Source organism: Procambarus clarkii, chromosome 13 (assembly GCF_040958095.1).
Source record: "Procambarus clarkii isolate CNS0578487 chromosome 13, FALCON_Pclarkii_2.0, whole genome shotgun sequence".
Taxonomy (NCBI): domain Eukaryota; kingdom Metazoa; phylum Arthropoda; class Malacostraca; order Decapoda; family Cambaridae; genus Procambarus; species Procambarus clarkii.
Genome location: NC_091162.1, coordinates 49893801 through 49911937, shown reverse-complemented (window position 1 = coordinate 49911937; position 18137 = coordinate 49893801). Strand labels below are relative to the sequence as shown.

At 42.9% G+C, this 18137-nt stretch overlaps 1 protein-coding gene across 2 annotated transcripts in view; it reads right to left on the bottom strand.

Moving 5' to 3' along the window:
- Positions 1-6579: 6579 nt before the first annotated feature.
- Positions 6580-18137, bottom strand: part of LOC123747628 (leukocyte elastase inhibitor-like) — a 45267-nt gene continuing 33709 nt past the window's right edge. For both annotated transcript variants that reach the window (XM_069323903.1, XM_069323904.1), the window contains exons 4-6: positions 13734-13977; positions 11116-11399; positions 6580-7218 (exon numbers count right to left, since the gene is read on the bottom strand). In XM_069323903.1, coding sequence (XP_069180004.1) covers positions 6940-7218; positions 11116-11399; positions 13734-13977 — 807 coding nt within the window. In that variant the 3' untranslated portion in view covers positions 6580-6939. The remainder of the gene's footprint in view (positions 7219-11115; positions 11400-13733; positions 13978-18137) is intronic.

The window sequence follows — 18137 nt, the reverse complement described above, 5'->3', positions numbered from 1 at the left end:
AACTCTGGAGAGAGCATTGGCTAAGATGTTGTCAGAACCTTGGTATAGCGTATCTCCAGGTTGAATTTCTGCAGTTATCAAGCCCATAGTAGAAGACGTTGAGATGAGAAGTGGGCGTGCTGCAGGAGGTGTAGGATGGTGTGGTCCGTGTTGATGGTAGACCAATCACTTTTCAGGTGTGGAGCAAAGTGCTGGAGCTTCAGGATGATGAAGAGTAGCTCCTTGCCAATTGTTCCGTAGTTCCTTGTAGCAGTAGTCGCTGGCAGGTGTATTCTCCTCGCCTCGTTGCTGCATCACGACACCGCCAACGTCGGTACCACTGGCGTCGACATGGAGGATGAAGGGCTTATCTGACGAGGTGAGAGTGGAATTAGAATATGGCAAAGGAGCACTATTAGGGTCCTGAAAATGGTTGGGATTATCAATATGGATTTTTGAATGAGAAAGCGTGGACTCCTTGTCGGTGCTTTCGGGAGGAGAAGCTGGGAAGGTCTCACTGTGGATGTATGGTTCTGCAAAAGTAGAATAATTTGTCATGACAGTGGGAGGAGTACCATTATATTGCTTCAGGAGGTTGACGTGGCACAGCTGGGTCTTCCGCCGCCTATCTGGAGTCTCGAGAACGTAGTTGTGGTTGTTTCTGCACTCCTTGATGCGGTATGGTCCTGAAAACCTGTTTTGTAAAGGAGAACCTGGGATAGGGAAGTATGCTAGCACGAAGTCTCCCGGCTTAAATTTTCTTACTTTGCTGGTCTGGTCGTAATGAGTCTTCATCCTCTCCTGGGCTTTCAATAGATTATCATGGGCAAAACGGTGGACTCTCTCTAGAATGTGTTGAAGGTTTTGAAGAAACTGGGGCACATTCTGATGCTCACTGAAGGTGGCATCTCTTAGAGAGTCTTTGAAAGCCTTAAGGGGAGTACGGTACTTACGGCCGTAGAGCATCTCATAAGGAGATACTCCTAGGGACTCATTGGGAAGACTTCGGTAAATACACATAATCAAATCAATTTGCTTATCCCAATCCTTAGAGGTTTCACTACAAAACTTTTTCAAGAGTGCTTTGATAGCCTGATGACTACGCTCAAGAGAACCCTGTGAAGCAGGATGATAGGGGCTGGACAATACCTGTTTGATGTTGAACTCCTCCAGTGTCCTTTTGAAGAGATCACTGGTGAAGTTGGTACCACAGTCGCTCTGAATCTCCCTGGGAAATCCGTATTGAGTGAAGATCTTCAATAGATGCTTTACAACCGTAGCAGCCGTGATGTTCTTCACTGGAACTGCTATGGAAAATCTGGTGGTAGGACACAGGATGGTTAAGATATAGGCGTTACCTGAACTGGTTCGAGGTAAAGGACCAACACAGTCTATTATAAGTCTGTGGAAAGGTTCCGCAGGCACCTGTATGGGAATCAGTGGCGCTCTGGGAATGGAGATGTTCGGTTTGCCTGCCATCTGACACGTATGACACTGTTTTACGTATTGTTTGACGCTATTTACCATACCTGGCCAGTAGTAGTCTTGACGAATCCCATGGTAAGTTTTGTTGAATCCGTAGTGGGAGAGTGCTCCGTGGGCCAGGTGTAGAATAGTGGGCCGCAGGCTGGTAGGAATCACAAGTTGTTCGATGTTGGCCCAATCGTCCTCCTCCTTCAGTTTACTGGGTCTATATCTGCGGTAGAGCAAGTCGTTCTCTAGGAAGAACCCAGGAATACTGTCGGGTTGAGTCTCAGCCTGGAAAAACAATGGTGTTAAGGTAAGATTTTCCCTCTGCAACTTACGGAACTCCAACTTGGTCAGATTCGGGGGTAGTTTCTGAGGGTCTTGAGGGACAGCGGTAGCAGTAGAGTCAGCTGGCTGTGGACGTGCGGCTTGTGCATGGGTGGTCACTAGAACCGGAGGAGAAACTTCATCACTCTCTTGAACCTCTGCTGGAACATACTCAAGTATAGGGTTAATTGGCACAGAGGTACACACCTGGGGTTTGTCCATGACGTTCAGGTTGGTCGGTTGCAGGTCTTCTGCCAAGTCGTTGCCTAGGAGAAGTTGCACTCCAGGCATGGGAAAAGGCTTTTCCCTGACGGCGACTTGGACTTCTCCGTTCACGAAGGGACAATCCAGGTGGACTCTGGCGAGAGGATAAGGAGTGGTAGCGGTGAGGTCAGTGATGAAGACAGTTTCTCCGGTGTAGGCGATGTTGGGCACAGCCGACTTCAAGATGATCGATTGAAGAGCCGCTGTGTCCCTCAAGATCTTCAATTTGAAACGTCCCTCCGGATTTGAACCGTTGCCAGAGACAGTTCCAGTATACAGGTGGTTACTGAAAAGAGAAAGATCATTAACATTAACACCAACATTCATCACAGGCTTACCGGACTTAGGAGGAGTTGGTTTGGGTTTCTGTGTGTCAGTGGTTCCTTTGTATTGAGACTTACCACACTTGTCTATGGTATGTCCATAGAGTCTACAATACTTGCAGTACAATTGCGAGCCAGCCTGTTCGGTACTCGCTTTCTCGTAACTGTACCACGACTTCTTACTGGAGGATGGTTCGGGTGTCAGCCGGTGGATGAGGCTGTAAGTGTCAGCCGACTTAGCACACTTCAGGTAGTCGGTTTCTTCTTTATCTGCTAAGTATAGACGGACAGGAGGCGGCACACGCCTCAAGAATTCTTCAACTAGCATCAGGTTGACGAGTTCTGTAAAAGTAGAGACATGTGCTGCTTCCAGCCATTTCATAAAATATCTCCGTTTTGTGTTAGCAAACTCGAAGAAGGTAGTGGTACTTGCCTTCAGGTGGTCACGGAATTTCCTTCGATAACTTTCTGTGGAGAGGAGGTAGGCGTCCACACTGCTTGTTTCAGAGTCTGGTAGTCATTCTCAGACGCCAAAGTACTGAGTGTGACTGCAGCTCTACCTGTAAGATGGACTCTGAGAAGTGTGGCCCACTGGTCGACAGGCCAACTGAGTTGATTAGCAAGGGTTTCAAAGGTGGTAAAAACACATCAACTTCTGCTTCTACAAAGGATGGCATTAACTTACTTGCATGTGATATATTAAAACTGATGGGAAGATTGGCAGTAGCTTGCTGGCGTTGAGCGAGGTGGGAAGTTTCCAACGCGATTTCTTGTTGACGACACTCTAGAGCCAGAGTCGCTTGTTGCTTGTTATGTTCGCGTTGCATCTCCAATTCGCGTTGTTTTGTTTCAAGCTGTACTCTTTCACGTTCACGGAGTAAGGCAAACTCACGTTCTTGTTCTTCTCTCCTCAAGGCAGTTTCACGTTCTTTGAGGGCGATTTCACGTTCTTGTTCTTCTCTCCTCAAAGCAGTTTCACGTTCTTGTTCTTCCCTTCGTATGGCAGCTGCTTCTCTTTGCTGCTCGAGGGCTTCCCTTTGCTGCTCACGTTCAATCTTGGCCAGCTCTAGTTTGAGTTTCATCGTTGCTAAATCAGTTTATCTGCAATATAGTAAGTTTCATGAGTTTCAGAGTCTATCTTACCTTGCTCTAAATAGTGATCCAGCAACAGGTTGTGTAGTTCATTTCTGTTGGCTTGGTAGAGAACTTCTAGTTGATACTCATGTGCAAGAGTTTGTAATTCAGTCTTCTTGGCACGACTTAAAGACCCCATTTCACCTGCTGGATTTGCAAGGAAAGTTTGGAGACGAAACATGGTGAAATTAGCAAATAAATGTACAACGAATATACCGTTATATAGTGAATGTCAGAAATAGGACAACGTGGCAACTGGTACCTATCCTGTGGAATCTTTAACAATTAAAGTTAAGTACAAGATGTTAAATGATTAATTTAAATCAAAGGCGCAGGAAATCTTGTACCCGGTACTCATGTAAGAGGATAAGGGCAAGAAAATCCTACTAAACAAATGAAACAGAGTTTCGAAAACAAATGAAACAGTTAATTGCCTCAAAAGTAAAATTTGTAGTCCAAGGATGTAGGCATACCTTGCCGAATCTCTATAGGACATAAGCAAGTTTTTCCTACTGAAATTAATATGATACTTAAAGAATTAGCGAACTTTTGTGCTCTGAAAAAGTAAGCTAATTCCCTACCGTTGTATGTATCATCATCTCTGACTGACGTGTAGGGGTGCGAGGTGTCAACTGGTGACGAGAACTGCTGCTGAGGTCCCAATTCAGCAACTAAAGTTCGAGCTAGAGGAACTATGGCCCTCTTTGTCCTCCTACAGTCAGATTGCAGAAGATTAGGTGCACTTGACCCGGGGCAGACCACAGTACCAGGGTACCAATATGATGATCTGTCAAAAATATGAGAAATATCCAAGGGACAAAAGATGGTAAACACGAGTAATAACACGGAGGGAAAGATGACCAATTAAGAGTATGACTGAGGCCTACAGTCACCACGTAATCCAAAGTTGTCTCACCTTCACGATATGCTACTCTCGTAATGCACAATACACTCCGCACCATATAAAATGAAATTGAATATGAAAAATAGTAAAAGCTACGTTACCAAAGTTAAATACGCTTACCATTAATTACTACTTGGCACCAGTACCTGAGTGAACCTCCTAGGACAGGCCCCCACTTAATATGTGACGGTAACGCGTTGGTGTTCGGCTGTTTCAAAAGCTAGGGGTATGGCCTCGTCACATATAGAAACAAAAAAGAGATAATCTGGAACTTCGTCTGTGGTAAGGTAATGGGAAGACACACAAAACACAAGTAAATTTAACATTGAGATTTTAATTACGTTAGAAAAGCAAAACATGAATAAAATGGACATACAAATTGGAACATAAAATCAATCAATCAAAATAATAAGAATAATCAAATGGCAAAATGAAAAGTTACGTTAAGACAAGTGAGTAATAACAAGTGAACAATATACAATGCAAAATATGGGTGCAGGAATATTGGCTTTAATCTGCCACCTCTCTTAGTACACGTAAGCCAGAGCTTAGTCTACCAACGAGACGTGTTAACTTGTTGAAAGCACTGGATATTCTGAGGTCTGCAGGTCGTGGCGGCCCCAGACATCAGGTAGTGTGGCGGTGGAGGAGCGGGTGCAACTGACCACCAGCCAATCAGCGATGAGCAGGCGACGGACAGGTAGTTTGGTGGTTCGAGTGGTGGAGGCGGAGCAGGTGTTCCTGGTGCTGAATACGTTTGCTCTCTGGCAAACCTTGGAGTTGTACTTGTTGGATATCTCTTCCATATTAGTTGTATAGGGATGTATAGCGACGAACTTAGGAGGGAAGAGCAGGCTCAATCTCTTGAAGGAGATTATCGTCACAATATATATATATATATATATATATATATATATATATATATATATATATATATATATATATATATATGTATATATATATATATATATATATATATATATATACATATATATATATATATATATATATATATATATACATATATATATATATATATATATATATATATATATACATATATATATATATATATATATATATATATATATATATATATATATATATATATATACATATATATATATATATATATATATATATATATATATATATATATATATATATATATATATATATATATATATATATATATATATATATATATATGACAATGTCAGACCACGGAGGAAAAATGAAACAGGAATTTCCTTAAGTACTTTCGTATATTAATACATCTTCAGAAGGAGTCCTGAAGATGTATTAATATACGAAAGTACTTAAGGAAATTCCTGTTTCATTTTTCCTCCGTGGTCTGACATTGTCACATTTTTAATCACGTGTTTATTTTCGTGATATACACACACACACACATATATATATATATATATATATATATATATATATATATATATATATATATATATATATATATATATATAAATGATACGAAAATTGGAATATGCAGCGGTTGTATGGTGCCATATATCAAGAAGCACGTAAGTAAACTGGGAACGGTGTAAAGGCATGCTACAAAATGGCTTCCAGAACTGAAAAACAAGAGCTACGAGAAGCTAGCTTTTTTCATTATGCCAAAGCCAGAAGAAAGAAGAGAAAGAGGTGATATGATCACTACGTAGAAGATAGTAACAGGAATCTACAAACTTGAAAAAGAGGAATTCCTGAGATCACCAACTTCTAAAACAAGAGTACACAGATTCAAGGTAAGGAAACCTAATGACTGAAAAATTATTAGAAATCTTCCTTTTGCAAAGAGAGTGGTAGACGGTTGGAACAAGCTAAGTGAGAAGATGATTGAGGCCAAGACCGTCAGTAGTTCCCAACGTTAAACGACAAAGAGTATTGGGAACACGGGACACCACGACCGTAGCTCTCATTTTGTAACTACCCTTAGACAATTACGCACACACACGCCTGTGCGCGCGCACGCCTGCCTGCGAACACGCTGCTATGTAAATAATACGAGATAGATTTATACCCGAACAACAGGTGGAACTTTTTTACAAACAATACATTTGAGGTTTTATGAATGTTGTGATCGTCTTAGAGTAGTTAAATTAAGTTTTGTGATCATATTCAATAATGCTTGCTGTCTAAGGCTGATGATAAATAAAACATAGGTACTTTTAAGAACTTTAATTATGGATGTTTTCCATTTATGACTTTCTGGTTAACATTGTTCTGCTGTGAGCTGTAGAACGGGACCATCAACACCGCGTGTTCCTGACATAACACATTAACAAACATGATAACATTAAGCATAATATGGGCTCCTGGAGCAGTTAGTGTCCTGCCATGTCTCTACGGCTGCCTGTACACGCCCTGGAAGATCTACGGCTGCCTGTACACGCCCTGGAAGATCTACGGCTGCCTGTACACGCCGAGGAAGATCTACGGCTGCCTGTACACGCCCAGGAAGATCTATGGCTGCCTGTACACTCCCAGGAAGATGTACGGCAGCCTGTACACGCCCTGGAAGATCTACGGCTGCCTGTACACGCCCAAGAAGAGAATGTTGCTGGTATCGTTATCTTGAATGAGAAAGACGAAGGGTCGGTCACACGAGAACACGCGACGAGGTCTAGAGAACGTAAGGCTGAAGACCAGAGCTGTCGCAGCAGCAGCCTCCGAACCCTCCTCGTTCACCTCTATCACGGCCTTATGGATGCTATTGGTAACCAGCAAATTGCCAGTAGGATGATAATTAGAGAGGTCGGCAGCATCAGTGAACAGGTCCTGGATCCCGAGGGTGTTGAGAGCCTGTGGTAGAGATGAGAGTGTTACAGGTAACATACAACACGTTGCTATTCACCTCAAGCTGGTCTCTCTCCCTGCCGACAGTGTAACAATGTACATATAGAACAGCGCCGGTATGCAGACGGGTCTTAATAAGGGAGGCAAATGTCTGACGATCTCTTGGTGTGCGTTGGCTACTGACGGCACTAAGGTTGTAGTTAGTATACACAACGGACCATCTGTGTACACAGCGGATCACCAGTGTACACAGTGAACCATCTGTGTACACAGCAGACCATCTGTGTACACAGTGGACCATCTGTGTACACAGCGGACCATCTGTGTACACAGTGGACCATCTGTGTACACAGAGGACCATCTGTGTACACAGCGGACCATCTGTGTACACAGAGGACCATCTGTGTACACAGTGCACCATCTGTGCACACAGTGAACGATCTCTTGGTGGGAAGTAACGCACAGGGATCTGGTATATATAATATGTCAAGCCACAAGGGTGAAGAGACGTGACACCGGGATCTGGTATATATAATATGTCAAGCCACAAGGGTTAACAGACGTGACACAGGGATGTGGTATATATAATATGTCAAGCCACAAGGGTCAAGAAACGTGACACAGGGATCTGGTATATATAATATGTCAAGCTACAAGGGTCAAGAAACGTGACACAGGGATCTGGTATATATAATATGTCAAGCCACAAGGGTCAAGAGACGTGACACAGGACAAAGTAAACCAATGGTTCTAGAGGCAGTGGAGAGAAGTGCAAGAGAGGAAGACAAAGGCCTGGACAAAGTAGAGAGAGCTCGGACGAGAGGAAAATAGACGCTCTTGTTACAACTCTGGGTTCCTTAGTTGGAAACCAGAGGTCAAATTGAGCTCTAAATAAGTACTTTACATTATTTGATAGGACTGCTGATGCATTTTTGTTCCTATCTTCCTTGCCAGACGTAAGACGAACCATGTTTCTCACAGAACATTCAGACTCTGAGCTTGTTGTTGAATATTAAGCACTGAACTAGTTATCAACTATTCTTAGAACTATTAAAGTAACCAGTTTTGTACGTCGGTGAAAATTTGTAATGTTTATAAGCTGTACGATCAGCTGGTTATCTTCCCGGCAACAACAACTGGAGAGAGCTCGAACTGGAGGCTCCGACAGCCTTGTCTGGACTGCTGTGGTTGAGCCAACACCTCTCCTGTGTGGCTCTGTCTCCTCCTCCTCTTCCCTTACCTTAGCCAGTGTCTAGTTTACAAAGCTAAGTACCGCGTTGCATGTACGTATCTGGCATAAGTGTGTAGTAATGTGTATAGGCTTCGCTAGTGTTTATATTGCTAAGTTACTCTAAGGGGTCTCAGTGGAACCACGTGTGCTCAAGGGATACCAAGCTACCTAGAGTCCTTGCTAGTGTCCCTTGCCTGGTAGACTTTACCCTAGCTTGTCCCAAGTGTAAGCCTTGCATCCTATCTATTTTTTTTTTTTGGAACAAGGTAGTTAACATAAGATAGTGTGGTAAAGTAGTTATTGTTATTGTTGTTAATGTATATGGGGGGTTGTTAAGAGGGTTTAATAAATAAGTTAGATTTTAAAGGAGTATCCATTCTTCCTGTGTAGGGGATCAGTGATCAACTTCTAGTCTGACGTATTACTTCAAGCAACTTCTTTAATATGGTTTTATGTTCGTACTGGGGGCCGGGCCTATCTGATCTCCTCTAATTTTGATACCTTCTGATTCTAGCTGTTGGCCCTTCTCATTAATACTCTATACCCCCCATAACAAGCAAGCTAAATTCATAACAGCACTAAAGGGAGCCAGAAATTATTACAGAGTCAGGAGGGATGCCGAGAGAATGTTTGAAAGCGACATAGAACTAAGGACCAACCAAAGCTCTTTTAAAGCCATAGAAGGAGTAAAACATCAGTCACAGACCACATTATAAGGCAGAAGAGGGCAGTCATATGGAAAACGACAAGAATGTGTGTGAGGAACTAAAGAAAATATTCCAGGTGGTCATTACTATGGCATCACTGTGGAGACCAGAGTTAAGCGATGAAAGGCCAGAGAAAACACTGGATGACATAATAGTCACAGTGGAAGAGGTTACAAATCCCTTGAAGGAACTAGAGGTAACAAAATTAATTGGACCAGACTTAACATCACTATGGCTACTGAAGGAGCCTGAAGAGGTAAAATGTGACCCCACTTACTGAGGTGTTTAATAAAACACTCTAAACATGGATTCTTCCAGAATTACGGAAAAGGCAAATGTAGTCACTAAATTAGAGACCAGAGTCATTGACAAGTATTCCTTGTACAGTGCTGGACTGAGTAATCGGGGCGAGAATACTGGAGCATCTAGAGAGGATGATCTTTGCAACAGAACGACAGCAAGGATTTAGAAGGGGAAAGTCATGCCAGACAAACTTGACAGAGTTCTATGACAAGGTTACTAGAATACGACAGAAAAAAGAAGGCTGGGTAGATAGTATTTTCCTAGACAGTGAAAAGGCATTTGATGATGTTCCTCGTGAGAAGCTCGTGAACAGGCTGGGACACTGGGGAAAACACTAAACTGGGTAAGGAAATACTTGAAGGAGAGTAGTCACAGTCAGAGACAAGGTTTCCAGCGGGAGAAATGTAACATGTGGGTCCCCCAAGGATAGGTCCTGGGACCACTACTGTTCCTAATATATGTTAATGATCTTCCTGAGGGAGTGACCTTGTGCATGTTAATGTTGACGAACGATGCCAAAATAATGATGTTACGGAAAACAGAGGTAACAGAGGATGATTGGAGAATGTTACAGAATCATCTGGCACATGTTTTATGTCACGCTACAAGGGCCATGGGACGAGACAGGCAAATGTCTTGGTATAACGCAGTGAGTTCATGAAAGTTAACATGATGAACAGTGGAGGGGGAGGGATTACATGATCAACAGTGTGGTAACATGTTGATCATACCACAGGTACCATACCGCAGCTCCTGGCGTTACACCCTTGTCATGCCGTCAATAACACTCTTGTCATGCCGTCAATAACACTCGTGTCATGCCGTCAATAACACTCTTGTCATGCCGTCAATAACACTCTTGTCATGCCGGCAATAACACTCGTGTCATGCCGTCAATAACACTCTTGTCATGCCGTCAATAACACTCTTGTCATGCCGTCAATAACACTCTTGTCATGCCGTCAATAACACTCTTGTTATGCCGTCAATAACACTCTTGTTATGCCGTCAACAACACGCTTGCCATGCTGTCAATAATACTCTTGACATGCCGTCAATAACACTCTTGACATGCCGTCAATAACACTCTTGACATGCCATCAATAACACGCTTGCCATGCTGTCAATAATACTCAAAACATGCCGTCAATAACACTCGTGTCATGCCGTCAATAACACTCTTGTCATGCCGTCAATAACACTCTTGACATGCCGTCAATAACACTCTTGACATGCCGTCAATAAAACTCTTGACATGCCGTCAATAACACGCTTGCCATGCTGTCAATAACACTCGTGTCATGCCGTCAATAACACTCTTGTCATGATGTCAATAACACTCTTGACATGCCGTCAATAAAACTCTTGACATGCCGTCAATAACACGCTTGCCATGCTGTCAATAATACTCAAAACATGCCATCAATAGCACTCTTGTCATGCCGTCAATAACACTCTTGACATGCCGTCAATAACACCCTTGCCATGCCGTCAATAACACTCTTGACATGCCGTCAATAACACCCTTGCCATGCCATCAATAACCTTAACAGATCCCACACTCACTTTGAGAAGTATATTTATAATGGTTTAACTAAAACTCAAGAAATGTTTGGCCAAAGGTTACCAATATTATGAAAAATCAACAAAGTGATGACCTACCTTTATCAGGTCCTCCGTGATCACTTGTTCCAGCCTAAACCTTGGAAACTTGAGGATAACTTCCTGTCTCCTGAGGTTGGCGAGGGCGTGGCGGAGGGTGTCGTGGGAGAGGCGCCGCAGCATGGCGTCCAAAGGCGTGGCGGAGTTGCCAGGGGCGGCCAAGGGCGTGGAGGTCTTGCCAGGGGCGCCGCCGGGGGTGTTTTGAGGCAGCAACACCAACATGGACGCCGCCTTCCCCTTGTACGGCATCTCTAACACCGTCGCTCCCAGCTCACTCGAGTCTCCTGCAACCACAGACCACTGTAACCAGTGTTCACTCTCAGGACTGTCACACTTGTCTCCTACAACCACAGTCCACTGTAACCAGTGTTCACTCTCAGGACTGTCACACTAGTCTCCTATAACCACAGTCTACTGTAACCATTGTTCACTCTCAGGACTGTCACACTAGTCTCCTACAACCACAGTCCACTGTAACCAGTGTTCACTCTCAGGACTGTCACACTAGTCTACTGCAACCACAGTCCACTGTAACCAGTGTTCACTCTCAGGACTGTCACTCTAGTCTACTGCAACCACAGTCCACTGTAACCAGTGTTCACTCTCAGGACTGTCACACTAGTCTCCTACAACCACAGTCCACTGTAACCAGTGTTCACTCTCAGGACTGTCACACTAGTCTCCTACAACCACAGTCCACTGTAACCATTGTTCACTCTCAGGACTGTCACACTAGTCTGCTGCAACCACAGTCCACTGTAACCATTGTTCACTCTCAGGACTGTCACACTAGTCTGCTGCAACCACAGTCCACTGTAACCAATGTTCACTCTCAGGACTGTCACACTAGTCTCCTACAACCACAGTCTACTGTAACCATTGTTCACTCTCAGGACTGTCACACTAGTCTGCTGCAACCACAGTCCACTGTAACCAGTGTTCACTCTCAGGACTGTCACACTAGTCTCCTACAACAACATGACGACGTCTGGAGGTGCACACAACGTCTCTCCTATAAACACTTACGAGACCCCGCAGGGCTCTAAGACATCACTGTTACATGGTTTCCCTCAGGTGACCTTACCTTGACCTTGAGGTTACCTTGAGGTGATTTCGGGGCTCATCGGCCCGGTCGGTGACCAGGCCTCCTCGTTGCTGGACTGGTCAACCAGGCTGTTGGGCGCGGCTGCTCGCAGCCAGATGTATGAGTCACAGCCTGGTTGATCAGGTAACCTTTGGAGATGTTTGTCAAGTTCTCTCTTGAACACTGTGAGGGGTCGGCCAGTTGTGCCCCTTATGTGTAGCGGAAGCGTGTTGAACAGTCTCGGGCCTCTGATGTTGACAGAGTTCTCCCTCAGAGATCCTGTTGCACTTCTGCTCTTCAACGGGGGTATTCTGCACATCCTGCCATGCCTTCTGGTCTCATGTGCTGTTATTTCTGTGTGCAGGTTTGGGACCAGCCCCTCTACTATTTTCCATGTGTAAATTATTATGTATCTCTCCCGCCTGCGCTCAAGAGAATACAGGTTTAGGCTCTTTAGTTGGTCCCAATAGTTTAGATCCTATCATGGCACACATTTAGATCAATATGACCTCCCGGTCTCAGAGGAGGATCCAGACGGAGTTTTCCTAAACAGTAAACATCACAGTGCAGCAAACATTAGAGGCGAAGTGCCGCCAGCATCTAGAGGTAAACAGAGACCATCTCGGCCCGAAGCGGCCTCAAAGTATGGGGTGAGGGGGAGGGGGGGACTGGGAGGGAATGGGGTGATGGGGTAGGGAACTCGGCTGGAAAGGGCAGAGGGGGAAAAGGGTGGGAATCGGGATGGGGTGACAGGGTGGGAATGGGGGATTTGACTGAGCATTTGAGTGGGGACCGGGAGGGTTCGGGACTGGGAGGATTTCTATGGGGATAAGGGTGGTGGTGCTGCCCTACTGTCTGGTGTTCCTGGAATGCTGGTTGGCAGTTACCCCCCCCCCCCCCCACCCTCTCACCTCTGGGAATGTTGTATTGGGGCTGTGGTTCCCTGATTTTCTCCTCTCACCCTGTGTGTCTTCCTTGCTTCTGCTGCCATGGCTCTCTTCTCCCTTGTCATGTCTCTATGGAGGAATACTTTTTTGTGTCCTCTCACATTTAGCAGCACACACACATACACACACACACACACATTATGTGTGTGTGTGTATTCACCTTGTCGTGCTTGCGGGGGTTGAGCTCTGCTCTTTCGGCCCGCCTCTCAACTGTCAATCAACTGTTTCTCCTACTACTTTTTTTCCCACACCCACACAACACACCCCCACCCTCCACGAAGCAGTCCATTACAGCTGACTAACTCCCAGGTACCTATTTACTGCCAGGTAACAAGGGCATAGGGTGAAAGAAACTATGCCCATGGTTTCTTGCCGGCGCCCGGAATTGAGCCCGGGACCACAGGATCACGTGTCCAGCATGTTCTCCGCTCTGCCACCGGCTCCCTGCATGTGTGTGTGTATGTACTCACCTAGTTTTGCTTGTGGGGGGTTGAGCTCTGGCTCTTTGGTCCCGCCTCTCAACTGTCAATCAACTGGTATGTAGTGTGTGTGTGTGTGTGTGTGTGTGTTTGTGTGTTTTAACTTACCAATTTTGAAATAATCAACTTGTTTCATCATGTCAACAAGAGTGTGCCGGCCCGGGGTGGGGAAGAACTTCTCCTTGGTGGTGGCGCTGGTGTTGAAGGCCGCCAGCCAGAGACCCTTGAAGTAGGCGGCGTTCACCAGCACCATCACCTTGTCTTGCACGACTCCACCATCCACTAGTTCCGGGATTTTGCCTCGTGTTGCCTTGTTAACGAAGTTGTTGATTGTTGCAGCCGCCTCGTCGCCCTAATAGATGGAATAAAAGAAAACGGATTACACACAATAAGGGTAAACTAAACAATGAGGGTAAACATCTATAATACTGAAGTGAAAATGTCTGTCTGTCTGTTCAAAGTTTTAGGCTTTGATCAAACACGCAGATAAGAGATAAGTTTCTCTTATGACTAGATTTTTTTTATTTATTTTTATTTAAAAAAATACAATACAAGTTACATATACATAAGTGTTACAAGGCAATTATACATTACAATTCTTAGTGAACAAGTGTTTCAGTAGTACAGAACAAGATCTATTAGAAAACCCCTATAAACAAGTTACAAAAATTGAAGAATAAACTTACATTAAAATACAGGGGAAAATATTACATTTATATATATTTTATATAAGCCTCAGTAAACCAATTTTCTATATCATCACCGAGCATGAGCATTAAACCCCAAATGTTATACCTGATCCTGCCTCGCAAGAACTTCAATATTTTGTCTACTGAGTAACCTTCCTGCCTGCCTATCCACACACAAAAAATGTAATCAGAAAGTAACATAATTATTGTATTCCTAATTTTCTTGCATTTTATGTCAATATGAAACATTAAAAACCACATTAACTCCACTCTAATACTTGGTCCACATAAATCTTTAAGAGTGTCTCTAATCCAGTTTACAAGAACAACTTTCTGCTTACAGAAATAAAATATATGCATATTATTCTCAATTTCAGTACATTGGTCACACCTATTGTCGTCTTTAATGCCCAACATCAACAACCTATCATTAGTAGGGAGGGTCTCATGAATATAGCGATACAATAGCTCACGTTGTTTTGGGGCAATAAATTTAACATGAAGGTTTGCCCATATTACTTGCCAGCTAAAGAGTGGATATGCCTCCTCTACTCTAGGAACTACATTTGGTAGTATAACATCACACACTTGTTTACTGGTCATCATTAAAAAACCTTCAATATTACAAATCCGCCTGAGAACATCAATTGCACATGAATAAAAGTGCGGTGAAATAAAAGCAAGGTCAGTATACTCTGGCATATGTATCAAATAGCTAACACGTAATTTACAATAATAATGTCCTAGTGCATTTACACTATCCCTCTGCATTATCTCCTTTCTAAAAGTAACACATAAGATTGCCAATGACTTATGGTACACATTTAGTATTCCTATTCCACCGTTTTTCTTACCTTTACATAGGGTAGTTCGTTTAATTGGCTGGTATCTACCATACCATACATATCTAAAAATAGTTTTGTCAATCTCTATAGCACTTTTCTTGTCTATGGGAAAGCTGTGAGACAAATACCACACTTTAGACAAAATTTTGCAATTGATTATTACAGCCTTCTGAAACAGGGTCAATTTCCTATTTGACAACATATTCGTTGCAACTATTATATTCCCACATAGTACTTGCCAATTCGTAACCAATGTTGTTTCATATGTTTTACACCAGCAAATCCCAAGAGCTTTAATAGACTCCACAACCTTGAACCATGAACCTGTCCAGTTAACCTTATTACACCAACTGCCAAGACCCATCATACACGTTTTGTTCTTGTTAATAACAGCACCTGTCGCTCGTTCAAAGTTGTCTAACTCATTCTGAACATTCACCACCGAGTCTTCTGTCGACACAAAAATAGTTGTATCGTCTGCATAACCAACAACAGGAAGTGTCATTGCATTAGGAAGACGAGGTGGAACAATAAAGTCATTGCTTTTTATTGCCAGGTACAGTGGCTCTTGAAATATAACATACAAAATCATTGAAAGGGGACATCCCTGACGTACAGATCGTTCAACTGAAAAAGGTTTACTTAAGACTCCATTGATACAGACGCTGCTCCGACACTCTTTATAAAGCATACGGATCCAATCAATAAATTCTCATGCCACTCCTACCCTATCCAATATTGCTAATACAAACTGAACATCAACACGGTCAAAGGCTTTCGACCAGTCGAGGTTTATCATGGAGGAAGGAACATTATTCTCAGACACATAATACACAACATCCCTAATTACATTATTACAATTGATTATAGATCTTCCAGGCACACCACAAAACTGTTCCTTTGATATACGTTTATCCATTGCAATCCTAAGTCTATTTGCCAACAGTTTCGATATTATTTTATAATCCTGGTTTAGTAGGGAAAGTGGCCTCCAGTTCGTTAGAATATGCAAATCACCCGTCTTAGGTATCATCTTAATAATCCCATGAGATTGTGACATGCTAAGCTTCCTATGCTGTATGCTATACTGCACCACTTGTACAAAGTCTTTACCAATGACATCCCATAGATAGAAATAAAATTCCGCCGGGAACCCATCACAGCCAGGTGATTTACCCTCCTTTAAACTCTTGACAACACTCCACACTTCCTGCTTATCTACATCTGCCAATAATGACGTGTTGTCATCCTGGGTTAAAACCCGTGTACATTTTCCAAGGAAATACTCCTGCATACCTTGGTCCACGTTCACTTTTTTGTACAATTTCTCTAATTCACCCCGAACATAATATACAATCCCATCCGTATTTGTCATATCCGTCCCATCACCTGCCTTAATACTAGTTACAAGTGCTGTACCCTTGTTATTCTTGACTTTACTTAACAAATAAGGAGAGAGTTTTTCACCATACATCCTATCATTAATCTGGAGGCGAACATTGACTCCTTCAGATATTTCATCCCTCAATTTGTTAATTCTGTCTTTTAAAATGGTAATTTCCTCATACTTGTCTAGTCCCATATTGACCTTTACATAAAGTTGTTTTAGTCTTTGTTGGAATAAGTTTAACAGACCATATTTTTCAGCAGCCTTTCGTTTGGATACTTTCACAAAGAAACTTTTGCATGCAACTTTACACATGTCCCACCACTCCAATAGACATCTGAACTTACGTTTTTGCCCAACCAGATGTTCCCACAATACATGAAAATTATCAATTACATCTCTACTCTGCAACAGACTGCAATTGAGCTTCCATGACCCTGTACCCACTTTAACCTGATCGTCAATAACAAGCTTCACCACAACCATACAGTGATCTGAAAAGCTGACCGGAACAGTACTGCAAGAACTAATTTTATCATGGAACGAGTGCATATATAATCTGTCAAGCCTAGAACCATAATTCTGGCGAACATATGTGTATTCATATACACCTCCGTTAATGCTATTTGCATCCTTTAGACCACTACATTTCAAAAGTGTAATTAAAGCAGGAGATACACATGCGTTCGACTGAATGCTACAATCTCTCATAGAAGTGACACAATTAAAGTCGCCACCAAAAATAACGTTACGCGTATCATTTCTGAAAAAATATAATAACTCGTTAGAGAACAAGTCCTCCCTCTCTTTCTTCCTGCGGGTGCCAGAGGGAGCATACACATTAAGTACAGGAATTATTGTGTCAAAAAAGGAAATCCTCGCATATAAAACATTACCATTATCATCCATTTCAGTATTAAGAACCTTGATGTGGGCTCGCTTAGCAATCAATATCATCGTACCACCTTTCAACAAGGTCGTTGGATTTATCAATATTTCAAAGAAATCAAGCAGCACATCAAGTTTCTTAACATCTTGTACATTGTGTTCTTGCACTAAAAGTACATCCAAATTATGATATTTAAACAATGATAACAGCTGCAACTGTTTATTTCTACAATTGAGCCCATTAATGTTCAAAGTAGCACAATTAAAATTAATTGGCTTCACGAACGGAATTTGAAGAGAAACCAAAATTACCCTTTATCCGTCATTATCTCACTTGACACTATCTTAGTGTCATCTTTCCCTTTTCGAAATTTAAGTTTAATATTTGCACTCGCGTCTCGATTCTGTTCATGTTCCACAAGATCCCACCATGCCTTATCACTGTTCTCTTTACCATGATCCTCACTCACCTGTTGTACTGTGCCCTCGCTACGTTTCGGTGACTCTTCGGGGCCTTGGTCACGGTGAACTTCAACGGCAACAACCTGCTCAATTTTTTCAGAGACTTTTAATTTAGCGGCGTAATCCTTCATACGTTCCAGATCAATACTCCGAGTAAATTTTTTCCGTTTCTTCCCGTGACTGGTTACAGAACCAGCCTTCACACCCTTAGCCTTCACACCCCCAGCCCTCACACTACCCC